This window comes from Lissotriton vulgaris, chromosome 4_1 (assembly GCF_964263255.1).
Source record: "Lissotriton vulgaris chromosome 4_1, aLisVul1.2, whole genome shotgun sequence".
Lineage (NCBI taxonomy): Eukaryota > Metazoa > Chordata > Amphibia > Caudata > Salamandridae > Lissotriton > Lissotriton vulgaris.
In genome coordinates, this window is record NC_141691.1 from 990491411 (window position 1) to 990516653 (window position 25243).

General features: G+C 45.5%; 1 protein-coding gene across 1 annotated transcript in view; it reads right to left on the reverse strand.

Moving 5' to 3' along the window:
- Positions 1 to 25243, reverse strand: part of SLC6A3 (solute carrier family 6 member 3) — a 581644-nt gene that overhangs the window by 195729 nt on the left and 360672 nt on the right. Inside the window, exon 4 of the mRNA XM_086966890.1 lies at positions 16198 to 16336. Within this exon, the coding sequence (XP_086823016.1) occupies positions 16198 to 16336 (139 nt within the window). The remainder of the gene's footprint in view (positions 1 to 16197; positions 16337 to 25243) is intronic.

Below are 25243 nucleotides of genomic sequence, written 5' to 3' on the forward strand. Positions count from 1 at the left end.
TTCGCTGCCCCAAGATTACGCCATTCCACAGCTCATCATGCTCAACAATGCTGCAAGTGCAAGTCAGCCATTCAACATGTTACTAGCACTCTCATAAATAGCAGCATGCTGGAACATATGGGTGACCAGCTATGAAAAGTTTTTAAAAGTTACCTAGTAGGTGAGGAAGTACACAATATGTCTGTGACACTCCGAGACATCAGTCCAGACGATGGATACACAGCAGCGCTAACAGCTCTGAATTTCAGATTAACATAAAGCTAATCCTGGCTACGAACTGTTTGTTTTGCGGCAAGCAAAACAAAGGCCTGCAAGAAACTATAAAGGCTTTCTATGTGTGCCTGTGAGGTCAAGCCAGCACATGTGAACTCCCAAATGTAGAAGAAGAATCATGGGCACAATTCATTCAAGAGTGCTGCTCCTCAGCACGTCAGAAAGAAATTCCAAAAACTGCTGAAATGACACTAGCTTTGATACTTGACCTCAGGTGCACCCACAAACTTGCAAGGGCAGCTCATATAGAAATATCATATCTAAATTGATTAAAGCAGAGTCGATTGAACCCAAGGAGGCAGCACATGCTGTGCCAAAGAGACAGTCAAGCCGATAAGGAAACAGACCATGTGAGTATTGTGGTGAGACTTTTGGAGTTAGGCAACGGGTGAGAGGGAACTTTATGAGCCCTTGTGATTGTTAGGTCTCCATTGTGCTTGGGCAACACCCTCTGCTTGATAAAATATTCCACCCATTGCAATCCCTGGGAGCCCTCCCTCCCCTCTGGAACCCCAGCTAATCGTAAGTCCAACTGTCGCAAGTGATTTTCAAGTTCCTCAAGTTTGTTCTCAAAAAAATTCTTAACCCTTGTGGCTTTGTTTACTCTGAGGAGCATAGAGCTCATTTGGTCCTCTAATTGGGCACTCCTTGAATCAGCTTCTTGAATTTTTACTGGGAAGTAGGCCACTGCTTCTTCAATTTTCCCAAGACACTGATGAAGAAAGGCTATTTCATTTTCTTGAGATCTCTTCATTTCTCTTATCTCTTCAAGGATCAAGTTTAGCAAGGTCCTAATATCCATCTGTTTAGTGAGGGCTGCATCCATTGAGGCATCCATTGAGGCTTCTACGGGTTCTGAGATAAGCTGTTGAAGTTTCTTTTCCCCCCTGTGACCCCTCCCGGACTGGTCTGGTGGTCCCACATTATTGCCATCCGACAACTCGGGGAGGGTCTGTTGCTGTGCCTGTGCCTGGGCCCCTAGTCGCAGTTCAATTGCCTCCACTACCGGTGTCTGAATGAGCTGGGTATGGAGTAGGGAATTGATCCCTGATGAAGGAGGTACTGACTGGCCCACGCAGCTTTGGCTGGATTCTTGTACTGTTAAGTCGACTGGGAACGTCACCTGGGCTAGTAGCAATGCAGATGTAGATGAAGTCTGTCGCGAGCTGTTATGGATGTCTTCTATCCCTTCTATCCCTTCTTCTGTCAGCCATGGTGCTTGGGCAATAAATTTGAGGGGAGCAGCCCGGAATGCCTTTTTTGAAAATAACGGAAAGTCTTTTGTGTTTTTGCCTCGTCTTTGCTAAACCCTGCTGTAGGATCAACAGCCCGGTTTTTCTCTGTGATTAAAGGATCCTCCGTCTGTTGCTGGACCGTGGGAGCCCCTGTTTCCAGAAACAGCTCAACAGGCTCCTCTTCCGAGCTCCCAAAACTTGAGTTGAGGCCAGGGTTGTTGACCGACTGATATCGCTTTAGCCTGTGCCAAGCGAGTTTTGGCTTTCAGTCCCGCCACAGAATCAACTTTGGCAACAAGATTAATCTGTTTGTGATGCTTTCCCATCTTTGCCTCCCCCTTTTTTTTCACTCTCGTCCTTTATATCCTTAGCACTCCCCATTGGATGAATCCACACAGCAAATGTTCAAAGTTCTCCAATTTTTTTTGTTTTTTTGGATGCAAGCTCAAAGCTGCAAACGCCTTGATTTGTGATACATGTTAAAAATTTGAGAGAGAAATTAAAAGGGAGATTCTGACTCCAGAAGATAGAAAAACGTTCTGCCCCTCCGTTTATTTACTTAAACGTTTAAGCTTTTAGACTGTGGTAATGTCCGTGCTTCTCAGGGCCAGTTCACCTCACCTCCTCAAGGGCAGTGTCTTCCCAACAGGCTGGCCGTTCTTATTTCACCCAGCTCGGCACCATTTTGGATATCCTTGCCTCATCCAGCTGTCCAATAATCCATTACCATATGGGCCTCATTTCAGCTCCTGCCGGAATGTTGCTTCCACCTCACCGATCACCGGGCACACTGCAAACACATAAGGCACTTCTATGCGCCAGCCGCCAGCCAGCAAGACCTCATCTTCATGCCATGCTGCTCAGAAACGCCACTGCCATTGCGGGGGGAGGAAACTGCGGTCACCTGTGGCTACGCCGTGGCGTGGTTCAAGAGTCCACACACCATCTTGGTCAACTTCGCTGACTATCGAATCAAGGAAAGGATCTTGGCTAAGGCCATACAATAAAGATCATTTTCGATTAATGAAACCTCGAAATGTTGTATATTTTCTGACATGTTAGCGGCAGTTGCACGTAAGCGCAAAGAGTTTGTCAAACTTCTTTTCCTCTTTAAAGCTCTAGATGCACAGGCATCTATAGCCCAACAATCCAAGCTGTGTGTTCTTGTGAGGGGGGAGTTTCACATGTTTTCAAAATCAGAAGATGCTCAGGGTCTTCTGAAGGAGATCTCTGCTTCGAAATGAATTGATATGATAGAATTTCACTGAAGCTCTCTAATGAGGGGGGAGGGGGGTCACTTGACACCCATATGAGAAGTAGGGGGGCAAGATGTGGTTAGTGTGGTGGTCCACATTTCCGAAGGGGGGTTGCAGGGGGGGTTTGTTCAGGGGAAGGTATAGCAGTAAAAAGAGCAGCAGCAGAAGCAAGTGGGGAAAGAAAAACAGGGTTGTGGGATTTTCCTTTTGCAGTATGAAAGTTTTTAGAAATGTCAAATAAGTGCTGTATTATTTCGTTCAATGTGAATGGAATACTAAACAAACAAAAGTATGGAGGGCTTATTAGGTTGTTGGCTTCTTTTTCGCTGCAGGTGTTATTTCTTAAAGAAACCTATTTTAAAAAAAAATCTGCAAAGCTTTTCCCCAGAGTATTTTCTCATGCTTTCTATGCATCAGCTGGGCTAGCCAAAAGAGGGGTAGCTATTTAGTTTTGTAGAGGTCTCCAGTGGGAATTTGGTCAAGTCCGGAGACATCCCTTTGGAAAGTGGATTTGGGTCGAGGTCAAATTAAATGGCAAGACATAACATTTTGTACATTACTACGGCCCAGTTATAGACGATACTACAGCACTATTGAAAGTCAGTGAGCTACTGAGGGGGACACCGGGGCAGATAATTTTAGGAGGGGACTTTAATTTCATTCAAGATTTGAAGAAAGACACCTCTAACAAAAACAAGAAGCAGTTAAAGCCAAAAACCAAAAAAGTCCTAGACGCTTTAAAACAGGAGCATCTTTCGCTAGATCCCTGGCACCAAATTAACCCGACAAATTATAAATATACATGCCATTCCCGCCAATTTCAAATGGCTTCTTGTATTGATTTTTATCTAGGAATCAAGGGGCCTCATTTATGAAAAGTGACGCATCGCTGCGTGAAAACAGCGATGCGTCACTTTTCAGTGTGCACTCCTTACGACATTCCTGATGCGTCATATTTAATGTATGACGCATCATGTCGCAAGGAGTTACAGATACGTCAGTATTTCTGACGTATCTGTAAGCGCAAAAGTGACGCATTGCTGGAGTGTATTACAAAAAACAATTTGATCGACAAAATGTAGATCAATGTCTTACATTCACCCCAGTACAAGGATCTGGGCCTAAATCCATCGTTTTTTGCACTCCACACCACCCTGGGTTAGATAATGGCTTTATGCAAATCAGCTCTGACCCTGTGCCCCATGGGAACAGTCCAGTCCGAACTACACAGCCATATCTTTCCCAGACCGGAATCAAGCATCCGAGGACCGGACCGGTTTCGAGGTAACACCTCTCATCAGCCCGGCTAGCTTGACTCCAGTGGTGTGGAGGCTCTGGGACCCACGTCTGAGTGGTGTGGAGTGCAGAATAACGATGGATTTAGGCCCAGATCCTTGGACTGGGGCGAGTGTGTGACATTGATCCATATTCGGTCCATCACTTGTTGTGTTTGCAATTTCCGCCATAAGTACGCTGGGGATGCCCAGACGTGGGTCCCAGGCACTCCACACCACTGGAGTCAAGCTAGCCGGGCTGATGAGAGGTGTTACCTCGAAACCGGTCCGGTCCTCGGATGCTTGATTCCGTTCTGGGAAGGACATGGCTTTTGTAGTTCGGACTGGACTGTTCCCAAGAGGCTCAGGGTCAGAGCTGATTTGCATATCGCCATTGTCTAACCCAGGGTGGTGTGGAGTGCAAAATACCGATGGATTTAGGCCCAGATCCTTGGACTGGGGCGAGTGTGTGACATTGATCCACATTCGGTCCATCACTTGTTGTGTTTGCAATTTCCGCCATAAGTGCGCTGGGGATGCCCAGACGTGGGTCCCAGGCACTCCACACCACTGGAGTCAAGCTAGCCGGGCTGATGAGAGGTGTTACCACGAAACCGGTCCGGTCCTCGGAAGCTTGATTCCGTTCTGGGAAGGACATGGCTTTTGTAGTTCGGACTGGACTGTTCCCATGAGGCTCAGGGTCAGAGCTGATTTGCATATCGCCATTGTCTAACCCAATGTGGTGTGGAGTGCAAAATAACTATGGATTTAGGCCCAGATCCTTGGACTGGGGCGAGTGTGTGACATTGATCCACATTCGGTCCATCACTTGTTGTGTTTGCAATTTCCGCCATAAGTGCGCTGGGGATGCCCAGACGTGGGTCCCAGGCACTCCACACCACTGGAGTCAAGCTAGCCGGGCTGATGAGAGGTGTTACCTCGAAACCGGTCCGGTCCTCGGATGCTTGATTCCGTTCTGGGAAGGACATGGCTTTTGTAGTTTGGACTGGACTGTTCCCATGAGGCTCAGGGTCAGAGCTGATTTGCATATCGCCATTGTCTAACCCAGGGTGGTGTGGAGTGCAAAATAACGATGGATTTAGGCCCAGATCCTTGGACTGGGGCGAGTGTGTGACATTGATCCACATTCGGTTCATCACTTGTTGTGTTTGCAATTTCCGCCATAAGTGCGCTGGGGATGCCCAGACGTGGGTCCCAGGCACTCCACACCACTGGAGTCAAGCTAGCCGGGCTGATGAGAGGTGTTACCTCGAAACCAGTCCGGTCCTCGGATGCTTGATTCCGTTCTGGGAAGGACATGGCTTTTGTAGTTCGGACTGGACTGCTCCCATGAGGCTCAGGGTCAGAGCTGATTTGCATATCGCCATTGTCTAACCCAGGGTGGTGTGGAGTGCAAAATAACGATGGATTTAGGCTCAGATCCTTGGACTGGGGCGAGTGGGTGACATTGATCCACATTCGGTCCATCACTTGTTGTGTTTGCAATTTCCGCCATAAGTGCGCTGGGGATGCCCAGACGTGGGTCCCAGGCACTCCACACCACTGGAGTCAAGCTAGCCGGGCTGATGAGAGGTGTTACCTCGAAACCTGTCCGGTCCTCGGATGCTTGATTCCGTTCTGGGAAGGACATGGCTTTTGTAGTTCGGACTGGACTGTTCCCATGAGGCTCAGGGTCAGAGCTGATTTGCATATCGCCATTGTCTAACCCAGGGTGGTGTGGAGTGCAAAATAACGATGGATTTAGGCGCAGATCCTTGGACTGGGGCGAGTGTGTGACATTGATCCACATTCGGTCCATCACTTGTTGTGTTTGCAATTTCCGCCATAAGTGCGCTGGGGATGCCCAGACGTGGGTCCCAGGCACTCCACACCTCTGGAGTCAAGCTAGCCGGGCTGATGAGAGGTGTTACCTCGAAACCGGTCCGGTCCTCGGATGCTTGATTCCGTTCTGGGAAGGACATGGCTTTTGTAGTTCGGACTGGACTGTTCCCATGAGGCTCAGGGTCAGAGCTGATTTGCATATCGCCATTGTCTAACCCAGGGTGGTGTGGAGTGCAAAATAACGATGGATTTAGGCCCAGATCCTTGGACTGGGGCGAGTGTGTGACATTGATCCACATTCGGTCCATCACTTGTTGTGTTTGCAATTTCCGCCATAAGTGCGCTGGGGATGCCCAGACGTGGGTCCCAGGCACTCCACACCACTGGAGTCAAGCTAGCCGGGCTGATGAGAGGTGTTACCTCGAAACCGGTCCGGTCCTTGGATGCTTGATTCTGTTCTGGGAAGGACATGGCTTTTGTAGTTCGGACTAGACTGTTCCCATGAGGCTCAGGGTCAGAGCTGATTTGCATATCGCCATTGTCTAACCCAGGGTGGTGTGGAGTGCAAAATAACAATGGATTTAGGCCCAGATCCTTGGACTGGGGCGAGTGTGTGACATTGATCCACATTCGGTCCATCACTTGTTGTGTTTGCAATTTCCGCCATAAGTGCGCTGGGGATGCCCAGACGTGGGTCCCAGGCACTCCACACCACTGGAGTCAAGCTAGCCGGGCTGATGAGAGGTGTTACCTTGAAACCGGTCCGGTCCTCGGATGCTTGATTCCGTTCTGGGAAGGACATGGCTTTTGTAGTTCGGACTGGACTGTTCCCATGAGGCTCAGGGTCAGAGCTGATTTGCATATCGCCATTGTCCAACCCAGGGTGGTGTGGAGTGCAAAATAACAATGGATTTAGGCCCAGATCCTTGGACTGGGGCGAGTGTGTGACATTGATCCACATTCGGTCCATCACTTGTTGTGTTTGCAATTTCCGCCATAAGTGCGCTGGGGATGCCCAGAAGTGGGTCCCAGGCACTCCACACCACTGGAGTCAAGCTAGCCGGGCTGATGAGAGGTGTTACCTCGAAACCGGTCCGGTCCTCGGATGCTTGATTCCGTTCTGGGAAGGACATGGCTTTTGTAGTTCGGACTGGACTGTTCCCATGAGGCTCAGGGTCAGAGCTGATTTGCATTTCGCCATTGTCTAACCCAGGGTGGTGTGGAGTGCAAAATAACAATGGATTTAGGCCCAGATCCTTGGAATGGGGCGAGTGTGTGACATTGATCCACATTCGGTCCATCACTTGTTGTGTTTGCAATTTCCGCCATAAGTGCGCTGGGGATGCCCAGACGTGGGTCCCAGGCACTCCACACCACTGGAGTCAAGCTAGCCGGGCTGATGAGAGGTGTTACCTCGAAACCTGTCCGGTCCTCGGATGCTTGATTCCGTTCTGGGAAGGACATGGCTTTTGTAGTTCGGACTGGACTGTTCCCATGAGGCTCAGGGTCAGAGCTGATTTGCATATCGCCATTGTCTAACCCAGGGTGGTGTGGAGTGCAAAATAACGATGGATTTAGGCGCAGATCCTTGGACTGGGGCGAGTGTGTGACATTGATCCACATTCGGTCCATCACTTGTTGTGTTTGCAATTTCCGCCATAAGTGCGCTGGGGATGCCCAGACGTGGGTCCCAGGCACTCCACACCTCTGGAGTCAAGCTAGCCGGGCTGATGAGAGGTGTTACCTCGAAACCGGTCCGGTCCTCGGATGCTTGATTCCGTTCTGGGAAGGACATGGCTTTTGTAGTTCGGACTGGACTGTTCCCATGAGGCTCAGGGTCAGAGCTGATTTGCATATCGCCATTGTCTAACCCAGGGTGGTGTGGAGTGCAAAATAACGATGGATTTAGGCCCAGATCCTTGGACTGGGGCGAGTGTGTGACATTGATCCACATTCGGTCCATCACTTGTTGTGTTTGCAATTTCCGCCATAAGTGCGCTGGGGATGCCCAGACGTGGGTCCCAGGCACTCCACACCACTGGAGTCAAGCTAGCCGGGCTGATGAGAGGTGTTACCTCGAAACCGGTCCGGTCCTTGGATGCTTGATTCTGTTCTGGGAAGGACATGGCTTTTGTAGTTCGGACTGGACTGTTCCCATGAGGCTCAGGGTCAGAGCTGATTTGCATATCGCCATTGTCTAACCCAGGGTGGTGTGGAGTGCAAAATAACGATGGATTTAGGCCCAGATCCTTGGACTGGGGCGAGTGTGTGACATTGATCCACATTCGGTCCATCACTTGTTGTGTTTGCAATTTCCGCCATAAGTGCGCTGGGGATGCCCAGACGTGGGTCCCAGGCACTCCACACCACTGGAGTCAAGCTAGCCGGGCTGATGAGAGGTGTTACCTTGAAACCGGTCCGGTCCTCGGATGCTTGATTCCGTTCTGGGAAGGACATGGCTTTTGTAGTTCGGACTGGACTGTTCCCATGAGGCTCAGGGTCAGAGCTGATTTGCATATCGCCATTGTCCAACCCAGGGTGGTGTGGAGTGCAAAATAACAATGGATTTAGGCCCAGATCCTTGGACTGGGGCGAGTGTGTGACATTGATCCACATTCGGTCCATCACTTGTTGTGTTTGCAATTTCCGCCATAAGTGCGCTGGGGATGCCCAGAAGTGGGTCCCAGGCACTCCACACCACTGGAGTCAAGCTAGCCGGGCTGATGAGAGGTGTTACCTCGAAACCGGTCCGGTCCTCGGATGCTTGATTCCGTTCTGGGAAGGACATGGCTTTTGTAGTTCGGACTGGACTGTTCCCATGAGGCTCAGGGTCAGAGCTGATTTGCATTTCGCCATTGTCTAACCCAGGGTGGTGTGGAGTGCAAAATAACAATGGATTTAGGCCCAGATCCTTGGACTGGGGCGAGTGTGTGACATTGATCCACATTCGGTCCATCACTTGTTGTGTTTGCAATTTCCGCCATAAGTGCGCTGGGGATGCCCAGACGTGGGTCCCAGGCACTCCACACCACTGGAGTCAAGCTAGCCGGGCTGATGAGAGGTGTTACCTCGAAACCGGTCCGGTCCTCGGATGCTTGATTCCGTTCTGGGAAGGACATGGCTTTTGTAGTTCGGACTGGACTGTTCCCATGAGGCTTAGGGTCAGAGCTGATTTGCATATCGCCATTGTCTAACCCAGGGTGGTGTGGAGTGCAAAATAACGATGGATTTAGGCCCAGATCCTTGGACTGGGGCGAGTGTGTGACATTGATCCACATTCGGTCCATCACTTGTTGTGTTTGCAATTTCCGCCATAAGTGCGCTGGGGATGCCCAGACGTGGGTCCCAGGCACTCCACACCACTGGAGTCAAGCTAGCCGGGCTGATGAGAGGTGTTACCTCGAAACCGGTCCGGTCCTCGGACGCTTGATTCCGTTCTGGGAAGGACATGGCTTTTGTAGTTCGGACTGGACTGTTCCCATAAAGGCTCAGGGGCAGAGCTGATTTGCATATCGCCATTGTCTAACCCAGGGTGGTGTGGAGTGCAAAATAACGATGGATTTAGGCCCAGATCCTTGGACTGGGGCGAGTGTGTGACATTGATCCACATTCGGTCCATCACTTGTTGTGTTTGCATTGCTGGAGTGTGTCACAAAAGTGATGCAACTCCAGCAATGCGTCCTTTCACATGGGAAAAGCCCCATGTGAAAGGGCTTGCGTCAGTCTTACGCCTGCTGTGAGGCAGGCGCAAGATTTTGACGCAACAGCGTCCTAAAATTGACGCAGTGAAATCTCATAGATTTCACTGCATCACTATTACAAGGCTTTTTGCGGGGGAACGCCCCCTCTGCATACATTATACCTGACGCAGGTATAATGTGACGCAGTGGTTTAAAAAGTGACGCATCTACCTAGATGCGTCACTTTTTAAATATGGCGCAACGAGGCACATTTTTTACACCGCTGGTGCGTCACAAAAAGTGACGCACCGGCGGCGCAAAACTGACGCAAGGCCTTCATAAATAAGGCCCAAGGACTTTAGAAAATTAATAAGCAAGATCTGTTCATTTATAAATAATTTAAGATAAATCCAGATTACTGTTGCAATATGCTCTCTGTCCATGTCCGTGTATTTAATCCATGTTGGTTCCATATGAATAATGAATGAGGTTTGTTGATCGAAAAATGTTAGTTAAATTTCCTATTGATTACTGTGTATACTATGCTTATTTTGCTCTGCTCAATAATAAAAAAAAGAGTATTGTGGTGAGACAGTACATCAGGTTACCACATGCGGAACAATGAACCACAGTGCAGGGGTTTGTAAAATTACACACACACAAAATATGAAAGTGGGCCAGACAACAAGGAAAGCAAATGCCACAGTGAGGCTGATAAAGGAGGAAAAGACCAACTAGAAGACTCTGATGAAAAACCCTCATCATGCAGCTACACCTAATCTACGAGCTTGGAGTGCACTAGACGTGAGGAGAAAACAACCACAATGCTAATTACAAATTCATGGACATCTGACAAGCTGTTTGATTGATCCAATACTGATGAAGGACTACCAACAACTACGTCCATCTCCAATGTTATGCAGAGAAAATCTACACATATTGTAATTCTGTTCAAAAATGATATCACCAGAATGTTTGTCGCCAAAGTCAAACACCAGCAAAACTTAACTGTGGCAAGATTTTTCATAACACGAGGGAAAGGGACCACCCTCATCAGTTGCATTGCAGCAGAGTCACTGAAACTAATTGCTTTTGCATTTCAAGGACAACAACAATTAATTGCACAGATCCTGGAAGAGTTCACAGAGGTGTTTCAAGGCATCGGCTGCCTAAAGAATTAGGGGCCAGATGTAGGTAATTCCTATTTACCGACTCTTAAATACCGAATTTTACCGATTCGGTATTTAAGAGTCGGTAAATAGGAAGGGGGCAGATGTAAGTAATTCTAATTTCAGAATTACCGAATCGGTAGGATTCGGTATTTACCGATTCGGTAAACAAACGAATCGGTATTGCCCATTGATTCCTATGGGCCATGAAGCCCATAGGAATCAATGGGCAATACCGATTCGGTATTTACCGAATCGGTAAATACTGTGGGCTAGATGTAGGTAATTCTATTTTACCACTTCTAAAATACCGAATTTTACCGATTCGGTATTTAAGAAGTGGTAAAATAGAAGGGGGCACATGTAGGTATTTCAGAATCGGTAAATACAGAATCTGTAAGATTCGGTATTTACCGATTCGGTAAATACAGAATCGGTATCCCCCATTGATTCCTATGGGCCTTGAAGCCCATAGGAATCAATGGTGAATACCGAATCGGTATTTACCGATTCGGCAAATTCCGATTTTTGCAAGGGTGCAGGGGGTGTCACTTTGACACCCTCTGGCACCCCAATTCCGGACTTGTGTGCCATGTGGCACACAGACATGCCCTAAGGGCATGGCTGTGTGTCACATTGCACAGGTGTGCATGCACAGATGTGCATGCACACCTGGATTCAGTATTTTACCACCCAATTGGATTGGGTGGTAAAATACCGAATCTGAAAGGCCTGCGGCACTCAAAGATGTGCTACCTACATGTGCTTTTACAGAAGTCTGTATTTACCAATTCGGTAATTTTACCGAATCTGTAAATACAGATTCGGTAAAATACCGATTCTGTAAAGCATGCTCCTACATTAGAAAACCCTAATACCTGTCGGAAACAGCCGAAATCGGCCGTTTCCGACCGGTATTAGGGCTCCTACATCAGGCCCCGAATCCTGCAAGGGTGCAGGGGGTGTCACTTTGACACCCTCTAGCACCCCAAGTACAGGCTTGTGTGACATGTGGCACACATACATGCCCTAAGGGCATGTCTGTGTGTCACATGGCACAGGTGTACATGCACAGATGAGCATGTACACCTGAATTCGGTATTTTACCACCCAATTGGATTGGGTGGTAAAATACGGAATCCTGAAGGCCTGTAGCACTGTGAACAGTGCTACCTACATCTGGGTTTTACCGACCGGTAATTGGATTTTGAGATGTAGGGCCCTTAATTTTACAGATTCTGTAAATTTACCGAATCGGTAAATTTACAGAATCTGTAAAATTAAGGGCCCTACATCTCAAAATCCAATTACCGGTCGGTAACGGCCGAATTCGGCCGTTACCGGCCGGTAATTGGCGACCTACATCTGGCCCAAAGTTGCCAAACTTCAACTAGATTACACAATCCAACAAGTAGTGCTCCAACATATTAGATTCCCCTTCCGCATCCAAGCACAAGCAGAACTCGATCTGGAGAGCCTTGAAGCTGAAAGGCTTATCAAAAAAGTGGAGAGCACAAATTGGTGCATGCTCTCCATCATAGCGCCAAAATAACCTAGCGACATGTGAATACCAAATAGGGCAATCAAGAGAGAGAGTGCAATCTGGCACCCACAGTTGATGACATCATCACTGAAATCAACTGAGCCAAATGGTCCTCAAGGATTACTTTGGAGTCAGGATATCATCAGAATAATCTCAGTAGGGAATCTAGATACATCACAACATTTTCAATGCATGTGGGACTGCACCAATAGTGCAGGCTATATTTTGAGATTTCCAGCACTCCTGATGTTTTCCAAAATTGCACACAGGCAGCGCATTCAGGATTCCATGGTTTGATGAATGTCAGCAGTGATGTTCTAGTTTTTGTCCTGACCGTGGAGCAACACAAGTTACACCTGAGGGCATTGCTGTCACACATTAAAACAAAGTGGATTGACACTTCATCATGAGAAATGTGTGTTTTAAAAACCATTGAGTTCGTCAGATACAGATTTTCAGAATGAGGAGTGTCACCCGACCCAAAGAAGGTACAAGACCTTCAAAATACCTGTCTCCCCATTAATGTCTTAAATGTTGGAATCAGCATGGTCACATACCATGGCAGATTCATCCACAATCTCACCTCACTAACAGAACCACTACTTGACCACTTGAAGGCAGAAACTTCATAGGTGTGGGGACCTGAAGAACAACAGGCTCTTGATGACACCAACGCTGCCCTATCAGTGGAGATCATGATGAAATACTGTGACCCCACCAAAAAAACTGAACTATTTGTAGTCGCCAACCCAACAGGACTTGGAGCTCATCTGATGCAGCAACAACATCCCGATGGGAAGGACCCGGTCGCTTATGTCAATCAAACTCTCACCAATGCAGAACAAAGGTACTCCCAAAGTCAGCAAGAGGCCATTAGTGTGCTACAGGGGTGCTAACATTTTCATCTATATATGTATGGAAAAAGATTTGGCGTGTGTACTGATCACAACCCCTAGTTCCCCTGTTCCAAGGGTCAAGGTCTAAACCCACCCTCAGAATGTACAAATTGATTTTACAGCTCCAGGATTATGCATTTGAAATTGTTTATCAGCCCGGCCATGATAATCCAGCAGTCTGTCATGCCCCTACTGAGCGGCAACCTCAGCTGAGGAGGCAGCCAGAGAAACAGAGGAATACATCCTTGGGTCATGGCCAAAGCCTAGGGCCCTAACTGAAATATGCCAAGCTTCCCTGATTGACCAATGCTTCTGGCATGTCCAACTGGTGCTCACCACCAACAACTGATGGCCCAACATGATAGAATAGCCAAAATGAAAAACCAAAAGCAAATACAAGTGATGTGTAAAGTTTGCAGGGAGCAGTGTTTAGCAGAAGGTGATCAGCTGTAACAACGAACCACATTGTAATTCTGCCCCAGTTCCTGCTCAGGATTCTACAAACCACCCCCCACACTCAACAATGAGTAGTGAAGACCAAGATGTGTCTCCGGCAGAAAGTTTGGTTCCCCGACCGAGATACTCAGGTAGAGAAAACTGTTGCCAAGTGCTTTACTTGCTAAGCAATAGAGCAAGCTAATTCGCCTGCACTGGACATATCTGAAGACAGTCCCAAATTGCATTGAGCTTGACTGAGCACAGACTTTGCCTCTCTGCCTGGAGGCCATCCCCTTCTAGTCATTGTTGACAATTACAGTAAATATCCAGACAAAGAGTGGTTCACTCCAAATCATCCAACAAGGAAATAGCAAAACTAGAACATGTGTTTGCTACTCACAGCCTTCCCCTGGAGGTCAGAAGGGACAAGGGTCCACCACTCCAAGGACTAGAAAATGACACATTTGTCCAGTCCCTTGGTATAAAACAGTGGAAAATCACACTTCAATGGCCCCAAGTGAATGGAGAGGAATGGAAAGATTTATGAAGACGCTCAACAAAGTCTTCCGGATTGCTGAACTATGGAACAGCATGTAGAATGGGACATACACCAGTTTTTAAAGGGCTACCAAAACACTCCGCACACTTCAACCAAGACCTCTCCAGTTGTGATGTTGTAAGGGTGACAAACTTGAGAGTTCATCCTGAACCATTTGTCCTGGACTCCCCACATAGATAGCCGTGAAGCCATCGAACCCCAAAGGCAACACAGTAAGGATGTAGTAAGTCAGCATTGACACGCTAAACCACCATCTGTTTTGAGTGGGTAATCCTGTAATTTTGGGCACCTGTCCAGGTGATGAAAAGTTCAAACCTAGTTTTGAACTTACTCCATGGCGAGTGACCAAAATCAACAGCAGCATGATAACTGACAATCAAGGAGGTCATAGCCTCACATGCACTTTGTTATACTTCAAAATAATTTTGCCACAGTCCGCACAATAAGGAAGCCCACTCATTAGCCGAAGGGACTAGACATTGACTCCGTCAATCAGACTTGATAAAGGAACTCCAGCATCTCCTGTCATGACCCCAATGATCTCCACCCAAGTGGAAGAAGAAGTGACACCATCGTTCGGTAACCGTCCGGAGTTCTTTGGCTTAGAGCTGTCATCAGAAAAGCCAGTAGAACTTTGTCACTATCCTCTGAGGTTTCACCCTCAGCCTTTACAGAAATACAAAGACTATGAACAGTCAATGATGGATAGCTCTCTCTTTATCTCTTTCTCCATACCTTTCTGTTTCTCTCTGTCTCATTTCCTCTTTCTCTCTCTCTCTCTTCCTCCCTATCACTATATTTCTTTCTTTCTTTTTCTGCATCCATACAGGTGACAGTTGCAAAATCTGAGAAACTTTTTCTCAACTCCGAAGTTTGGGAGGAATGTAATGTTATCAGTTTTGTTTCTTGCCAAGCACCGGCACCACACATGGTATCCCACAAGTGTGTCGTCATTGTAAGGCAGTACGCAAAGCGATCCCAGAAACCACAGAGTGTAAGTCCATTCTTGCAGAGCTCCCACTGGCCTGCCGATGCCACCCCCGGGGACATAACAGAAAACATGTAGAATTGGGCCAGTCACAGCGACATTCTTGGGGGGGGGGGGGGGGGGGGGTTAAACCTAACAGCTTGAGAGAAGCACACTCCCAGATCTGCAGGAAAACCCTGTGAGAGGCATATTAGCAAGAACTTCGTTAAAATTATCGCCGTTTTAGCGGCAGGAAACTGCTGCTAAAACGGCGATAATGGGCTTGCTAATATGCGTTATAGAATTCCAATAGAAGCCCAGGTTAGATGTCCTGCACATCTAACCTGGGCTTCTATTGGAATTCTATAACGCATATTAGCAAGCCCATTATCGCCGTTTTAGCGGCAGTTTCATGCCGCTAAAACAGCGATCATTTTAACGAGGTTCTTACTAATATGCCCCTATGTTTTTCCAAAAAATACTGAGTGCTAATTCATTTTCCAGGATATCCAAATTTTTGGCTTCTGAACGAAGAGATGGAGTTTAAAAGGGATCATGCATTACTTGTAAAGCGCCCGAATCACCCACAAAGGGGTATCTCCGCGCTACGGAGGTGCTGCTGTCAAGGCAGATGAGAAGCGGGTATTTTAGAAAAGCTCGGTATTAAGCAGCTTTCTATCTAGAAGGTAATCTGGGCATTTCCTGAGTTGAGTAGGGAGCTGATTCCAGTAATAGGGGGCTAGGTGGAAGAATGCCTTCCCACCCAAGCGGGGTTTTTTAAAACGCAGGACAAGGAGAAAAAGTTTGGCCCCTGAGCGTAGAGGTCTGGGTGGCTGGTATTGAATACGTTTTCTGCTAGATAGCCAGGACCTTTACCATTCACTGCTTTGTGCACAATGCAGCATACCTTCAATTTGACACTGTTTCTTACTGGAAGTCAGTGTAAACATTGTAATCAACAAACAATAGCTCCCGCATCCATGATTCAGCATTTCTGATAACATATTTTACACCGTTGATTTAAATAAGTCACTTTGAAAAAAACAGAGGTTTCAAAAATCTCACCTTTCCAGACGTTTTCACTCCTTTCCACAAACTGAAGTAGAGAAGAACTATAACGACAACCAGACAAGATGTCAGCTGCCAGCGCGGCAGGCCGAGGTCGTTGATGCCGGTGCTCTGGTGGAGATGCAAAACCCCTCGCCTGGAAAAAACAAAAACAAAGGAGTTACTTTTATCCTTCAGGTCTTGTTGATTGATTACATGTACTTTCTGATTCCAAGAATTGGAGTATTTAAAAAAATGCCAATGAGGATCTAGTTATCAGTCAAGGGACGTGGAGTTCCTGTTTGTCCTTACACCGCGCTTCCTGATTCTGAGTGGATCTGTGTTCCCGCAACTGGTTTTCCATGGTGTTGGAACACAAGACCTGGAGTTATCAGGAAGTAGTTCTACCCAAAAAAATCATATAAACCTTTGGATGCACCAGATGCCAATCCAAGGCCGCTCACTTTTTTTGCTGGGTGGGGGGAGTGTATAAGGATATTTCCCTGTGAGAACATAGCATCCCCTTCCCTCCTCTACTCCCCTCATCCCCACTCCCTCTTCTCCCACAGAGACATCAGCAAACATTTACCTCCTTCCAAGAGCAGGAGGTAAACGTGTACATTAAAACCCAACAGAATTGCGAATGTTGTGTGGTTTTACGACCAGTAAATTAGATGCCACACTGTAATTCCCCAATTTACTTGGATTAACTGATAAGTGCTGAAACCATTGCGATGTTTTCACACAGTAACATTAGTTTCACGTGCAAGTTTACCACCCCAGCAGTACTGTCCATCTCAGAAACAGCCCTTGAGTGTGATTTTGTAGCAAGACAGCTTTACATACAGGCCTTCCTTTTTATGACTGGAACTAAAATTGGTATAGTTCTCAAGATATCCTAGTCGCCTTGACAATAACTGAGCTGACTGGTTTGTTTAATAATTTTCTCTACTTATAGAATCAAATACATTAGTTTCTTTATAGTACCGTCTTCGTGGACCACAGACTCACAGTTACCTGAGCAACTAAAACAATTAAAGCAGCAGGAGAGGAAAACGGCGCAGGACAAAGTGAAAATAATCTCTTATAATTAACTCTAAGGGAAAAGAAAAAAAGTTTGTGAGGAGAGAATGAAATTAGGATAGAGGAACTGCGAAAGAAAGATCTACAGAATGCATTTAAAGTATTCTACATGTTAGCCAAATTAGGTGTCCCAGTCAGTCTTTAATTATGCATCAATAGTGCCCCCACTACACAAGGTGACTTCAGTTCATGTCTGCATGAAACACATTAAAAAAACGTGGGTTGCTAATCAGAGGATTTTAAGATACAAAGTGTGTGAAATGTATATAATGTCTAGAAAAACTCGGAATGGCTGTTGCTGCAGCAAGGGAAACCTTGACCTTCAGCATGCCATTTTCAGTCCAGATTACCAGGTAAGATTTTCTGTTGTCATGACTAAGGAACAGTGAGGGACACCGTAGAGAGACTCTGAAACCTAAAACTGGAGCTGGCCATAAGATGCTACCTGTGCATCAGTGATCAGTGCTGGATCTGATCCAGCAGAAGCATCTCTGATTCAAACGCACACCCATCACTCAGGTGGTGCCCCAGCACCAAGGATGAAATACGTGGACGGCAGCGGACAGGTTCAATCTAATGTAGACAAACACGATGCATCTATTGAGCATCTGCTGCACAGTTACGTGTAATGGGGTGACCCTGTAATCCTCAGAACCTGGGTGGGTAATACAATAAATAATAATGGTTCTGTCGGACAGAAATACACAGTAGTATAGTATTCCAATTATATTAATTGTATACTTCGTCCCTAATTAGGGTACAAAGACAGTGGTACCTATACCAATATAATCAACCACACTGACCACAAAGCAAAAATAAAAGTTTTACTCATACACTTTCATATTCTCTGTATTTGAATCAAAGTATTCAATTTGCTGTCCATAAAACAAACATAAAACATACAAAACACATAGGGGCAGATTTATGATGCCCTTGCGCCGCAATTGCGCCACATTATTTGACGCAACTGCAGCATAAACAATGCGCCCAATTTACAACGTGACGCATCTAGGATATGCGTCACGTTGTAAAGCCCTGCGCCATAAGGAGGCGTTCCTGCGCAGGAACGCCTCCTGAAAGTGGCTGAGTGAAATCTATGAGATTTCACTCAGTCACTTTCTGGCCAATGCTGCGTCAAAACCCTGCGCCTGCTTGAAGCAGACGTAGGTCTTGATGCAGCATTGTGTAGATGGGGCACCCCCGAGCCTTGCTGGAGCTGTGTCGCGCTTGCGACGCAACTCCAGCAATGCGCCACATTACCGGCACAGATGCGTCACGCATCTGTGCTGTTTTTGCACCATGGTGCGCCGCATTATAAATGCAGTGCACCATGGGTGGCGTGCATGTGGCGCACTATGGCGCACGTTAACTGGCGCATCCCTCTGGATGCGCCAGTTAACATAAATCTGCCCCATAAATTCTGTGCAAGACTGGTACACAATTAAAACAACATGTAAAATTGTCAATTCATAGACTTATTGGCGACGACAACTATATGTACAATAATCCAGTAGGTACATCAATTAATTCTTGGGTCCTAAAAGATTTTTAATAGTTGCTTCTTGCACGAACCAACTATTAAAAATCTTTTAGGACCCAAGAATTAATTGATGTACCTACTGGATTATTGTACATATAATCCAGTAGGTACATCAATTAATTCTTGGGTCCTAAAAGATTTTTAATAGTTGCTTCTTGCACGAACCAACTATTAAAAATCTTTTAGGACCCAAGAATTATTTGATGTACCTACTAGATTATTGTACATATAGTTGCCCAGATTGGGAATGTTGGTTTTCATCCTATCCCATCCTATTTTCTACCTTTTGTTCTCCCAATTTCCACAACTTTTACAACCATCTTTTAAACTTTCTTACATTCATCCCGTCTTTCGTCGCTGCTGGCTCTGATTGGCCCATTGGTGTGGTGCTTACTGTTTCTCATTGGCTGTATTCAATGTACGGAGTGCTCTGCAAGAGTCTGCCTCTTTTTAATGGCATAGCTAGAACTTTAAAGAAGTACACAATAGGACCACAGATAAATTGTGGGGCTATCTGTAACAGACAAATGTGAAGAAGTACTACACACACGTATATATATGTACGTATGTATTTACATATTTATACCTTTCTCTTTCTTTCCCACGTTTTTGATATCTCCATTTTCTTTTCATTTCGCATTTTCTTTCTGTTTCTTCTCGTACAAACTTGCTTCCTCTTCCAGGCTTTGCTAATTAGCTCCGGCCCTTCTTTTTATTTTAATGTGTTCTTTAATTTGCCTTATTCACTTGATGAGTGGTAAAAAGGGAGCCAGAAAGAATGCATATGGGGCAAGGCCACCAAAAAAACACCCTGATGCTGAACCTGTTTTGTTTGGGCTGTGTAAGCTACAGGAGTTCAAGTTGTAGCATATAAAATATCCAGTGGGTGCCAAAGCACCTGATGAAGAGACCTCTATTTAATGTCCAGGCTCCATGCCAGAACCTCAAAAAGGACAGTAATGCTCGGATAGTCAGTCATATATCAGACTAGATATCAGTTTGTCTGAAATGTCATCAGGTCTTCGGCACCCTCCACATTTACATGTCAGATGAACCAGTTTGTACCTATAAAAGCCCAAAAAGGCGGGAGTAGAGTCAGTCGAATAACACATTAGCAGATGTGGTGGAACAATATTGAGGATTTAATATCCAGCTTCATCAATATCGACCTCAGAATATTAACTACCCCTCTGTCATCAAGATAAGTAAATACAGGTAAGCAAAGATTTACTGTTCTTAAATTGACATCTACCTACCTTGACGATATGGTTTCTAAACTCAAGTCACCTTCTTTGATTGCAAGTGGGAAAATATTTTACTTTTCTGATGTAAACTCTTAGAAGCTATCTGTTCCTTAGAGGATGTGTCTGGGGATAGGTGTGGTGCAGTGGTCAGAGCGGCTCACTCTGGAGCACGGGAATCACAGTGGGATCCCTGGTGCCAGCTCATCATCATGTGACTTGGGGCAATAGCTCACTTAATCTCGCTGATGGCCCCCAGGTCTTGAAACCTTTAGGGATGATATGTTTGCGCTTTACAAATAGGAATTATGTAAAAAAAAAAGGAAAGGGGTAGCCAGGTTGATTACAACCTGGAATATTAGCACACCCAATGGTATGATTAGAGCGGCAGACCCTGATGCAGAGGTCTAGCCCGGGACCAGGGTTCAATTCCCCGCCTCGGCGGGTCCTGGGCTCAAAATTCCACGGACCTGATAATTTTCGCCTCGGTGCCTATTCCAATCATGGAGTCCCACTCCGCAACTCTGGGCAATAGCTTGCTTAATCTCCACAATGGCCCCCACAATGCTAAGGATGCCTGGCCTTCACCTTGGGGGTGCCCAGGAGTGGACGCCTCACAGGGAAAGCCAGGATGGGTTTCACAGCGGTATTCGTACAAGTGCCTTGAGACCCTTGCGGGTGTGTAGTGCGCTATACAAGTATCAATTTACATTTACATCGTCATTTGCCTTTTGCCAATGGCTAAATTATTATTGAAGGACTGAGGAGCTGATGTGCCCTGGACATGAACGGGTGGCTCTCCTCTTTACCCGACAGTGTCAGACACTATACCAAAAGAGTAGAAGAGGGTCGGGAGGAGTTTGCACAAACCTTTGCACAACAGACCTGTGTTAGACAAGTTTGACTAGAAATCTAAGTCCTCCATAAATTTACATGTGCAGTTGCAGGGATGTAGGTGCAGGTCAAATATATATAGATTTAAATTTATAGATGTAATTTTTTGGTGAACTGAGTTTTAAAATACAGATTTCGATCATTCATTGACACTTTTGTAGGGCTCTTTTTCCTAAATCTCCTTCATTAGGCTCAAGAAAACAAGGAAAGCTCTCATAGAAAAGTAGGGGCTTCAGTAGCTCTGGAGGGACTATTCTTTTTACTTCAGACTGCTTTTCTTGCTGTATATAACCTCAATATAAAAATCAAAGAGTGGCGCTATTTTTTAATTCGATAATTTTGTGTGTGTTTTTTTTAATCACAGAAGAGCATAGGTAAAGTTTCAAATCGAGGTACATTTTATAACCTGTGTTGGATGTTTCAAATGGTTGCTTTTTTGGGGGAGGTACGGGTGGTGGGTTGTATGTGCATTTCTATGTTCTGTGTTATCAAATTACAACTTATTTCTGAACATCTCAGTTGCCACATTGATTATAAAGAAATTACTAGTAATCCTGGGGCAGATAGCCATGTGGACAAAAGCAAGATACTCTGTAGGCTCGGGGCGGGGTGATGTGTAGGGGGCTAGAATCATAGCTGGATGGGCTGAGGAGTTCCACGTCCACTGAGCCCTGATTTGGACTTGAAGAAGCAGCACATGCTTTCCTTCCCTTAAAGGGACATACATGATTTGCTGCAGCAGAGACTTAACAGTGACGGGCTAGAGCTTTTGCCACCAGGGGCGGTGCCTGAGTATGAGGGAAAATTAAATAAACACAAAAAAACATTTACCTCACCTGCCTCCCCCCAAAAATCTGCTGTCCGGGGCGGACCGCCCCATCTAGCTACACCACTGAGACTTAATGCTCATTGCTGAGGTTTTGGAATATTTCAGCAGATTCTCTTCTGAACTGCCCATGAAACATAACACTTTGTAGCCATTTTATGTGCAAAATTGTGCAAGAAAATTAGTTGTCCCCATGATCTAAATATTTTCTTGTAGCGATAGGGATCAATCTCAGATCCCCTGCAGATTGTCACATTTGCTCTCTCGGTGCACCATTGTGCTGACAGTAAAGCGTTTTCCAGGGCTAGGATTAGCGCCCATCCCCCCTCTTCGGTCCAACAACAAACCGAACGAAGGCTATGGTTGAGTTTGGACTGCCATTATTTGCACGAAGATTATAATTCACTGGAACTGTGTTAACATTTATTCCAGGGCAGCTTCACTGAGCTGCATCTGCAGCTGATAAATACCACAGACTGCTTAACAAAGAACCAGCAATGGACGCCGTGGTGACTCACGGCCCATCAATAACATGCTCTCAACAGGGTCATTAAACTAATGCTCTGTGCTCCTTGGAAACCCATTGATGTGGTACAACCACTAATCTGACCTCTGAGCCCAGAAGGCGGTTATGCTCACCATCCTGTAACCAAGCAAATAATTAAGCAGCTCAAAATGGCAATTGATCCTCAGGTACTTCATTGTTCAAGGTAAACAAGAAATGTAAGTGTCATAACTTCTTTTTAACAAGGATATCATTATTTAGGAGCCTTGCCCGGTGCATAAAGCAATCGAAAATCTCAGAGAAGCAGGCTTGTGTTTACCTCTGCACCAGGAACCGCAGGTTTATACCAATTTATGCGGATGTATGACGTTACAACGCATGCTTTTACAACGCATGCCTTTACAACGCAGTTTTTACAACGCATGCCTTTACAACGCATAGTGCTTTGGGGCGCTGGATAGTGAATAGTTTAATTTACTATTCCAACTCCAGTCCCCGTGGATAGTAGGGAAGGTGTTGGATAGTACATTAAACCTATTCCCTATCCTAGAGCGCCCCCCAGCGCAATGCGTTGTAATGGTTTGCGTTGTAAAAGTTGCGTCGTAATGGTAGTGCGTTGTAAAAGTTTCGTTGTAAAGGTTGTTTACCAATTTATGCCCCAGTAAGTGCAGGCATTTTTCTACTTCTGCCCCAGAGAGGACAGATGTGTGCCTACTTCTGCCACAGCAGAAGACTTAAGGCTATTTCTACACTTTCAGAAGGTTTGAGCCTACTTCTACTCCAGTAGATACAGACCTGCTTCTACTCCTGCCACAGTAAGAGAAAACGTAGGCATGCGTCTGCTCAGCTGGAGCAGCTTTACTCCTACTCCTCCTGTGATTTCTCAGACTTCCCTTAATCGCTAAGAGACTGGGGGTCTTATTTACAAGGCAGCGTTAAGCAATATAAGTGACTTAATGCCACTTTGTAAATAAGGAGAAGGGAATATGGCCACCAGAACGTCACAAAAAGTGAAAATTCTGGTGGCGATATCCCCTTGTAAATATGCCCTGCACGTCTGTCCTATTAATCTTCCACTTTACTAGACTTACATTAGTATGTTAGGTAACGCTGAACCTGAAAGAAGGGATTGTCTGCAAGCAGACAATTCACCAATTTCTGTTGCTGATCGCAGTTTCTTAACCTCATTGCTTTCCCCGCTGGGAAAATATGTTTCCTTGTGGTGACTTTTTTCCCAAACAAATCCATTAAATATGGTGAGGTGGCAACCCTGAATAACAACTCCAGAATATCGATGGGTCACAATATCGACAACAACATATCGAAAACAATATCAACTGGTATGTCTGATTTCTTAATACCTAACTCCACATATATGTACCTACGCCGTAGCTACGTAGATATTGAATTAAGAAAAGTAAATCTATACTTCCCTATATCCTTACCATTTAATATTTTGCCCCTCGATTGTCTGTTCTCAATATTCTTGTACCACAACATTCTGGGGGTCGATATTCTGTAATAAAATCACATGTTGACTCCGATACACTCCATCTGGCCCTGTGAGTCTAGCGGTCTGTTGATCGTCAGAGTCGTAATAAAGCCCTTAGAAATGAGGAACATGGTAGAAGATCGGAATGGTAGGCCATGGGGTCTTGATCTAAGCTATACTGGGCCTCCTCAAGGCACATTCAGTCTGATCACATAGTTAATCTGGTTTCTCTAACAAATAAATAGTTCACCCTTTCTGGTTTATTTCAAGCAGTAAGGCTTTTCCGTAGAGAAAGTACATGTAGAATGTTTACAACAATAGGTCAAACAGCAATAACTGTAGGGTATGTAGAACGTAAATGTCCATCCGAATAAGATAAAAAAATAAAAATTGAATAAGCGAGTTCAGTCACCCATCAGGGGAATAGGGATATGGTAAAACTGTCAAAAACAATGCATCATAAAGTGGCCAAATGAATCTAGCATTTAAAATCAGTATGGAGAACAATTTAAATTCAAATCAATGGGTAAGCAGGCTTTCTCATTCACTGAAACAGGATTGGGATCACAGTAAGTTAGTTCGAAGACGAAGGCTGAGCTTTGGAGCTCTGGGTCTAGCAGGCGTCAAGTCACTTGGCGGGATACTTGAAGACTCGGAGAGGTCCAGTGTGTTGAGGCTCCAGCCAGGCCTTGTAGAAAGTGTGTTGAATCAAAGAGGGGGCTGGTCAAAGACTTTTTGTATCATGAATTGTGGACTGTTGTTAGAACAGCATATAGCGAGCTGTGATTCTGCATGTTTAATACATCTGTAGAACTGTGTAATTTACTTTGTTCTCAAGTAATATTTGTCTTCAAACAAGAATGTGTGTTTTGTATAGGAGGTGACAGCTGAACAACACGCTTCCACTTAGACCTTTGTCATGTGTGACACCTTGAGCCAGTCTTATATTTTCAACAAAGAGCTATTTAAGGTTTTCTTTTTTCCTTGATCCGAGTGTCATAAATTCCTTTAACTTAAAAGTGATGCATGGCTGAAGGATATCATCCATTTTATTTGCCCATGTGGCAGCTCATGACAATGGCCTACATACAGGGCACAACTCCTAAAACGAATATGTGGTAGGATTAGTTAGCAAACTCAATGCACAATAGTGACATAGGAACTGACATGTTACAAAGTGATAGTACAACATTAACATGGGATTGGCATGTCGGTAATTAATCCAATCATCTAGATATTAGTTCGTTTTCACTTCCTGACTTTATTTGTTATATCTTAGCAGTAAAACCTTGTATACAGTTCAGTGGATCACATACTGCTTAGAGCTGTGTGTTTAATCTGCATTTCATGTGTTCACAAAGGTAAGGGTGGATAAGAACAATTACCTACAAATATGTTCTATGTTGAGAGTAATAGTAATAAAACACTTTCAAAATTTCCAAAGGAATGAGAAAGCCTCTCTACTGTGAAAGTGTAATGCTGT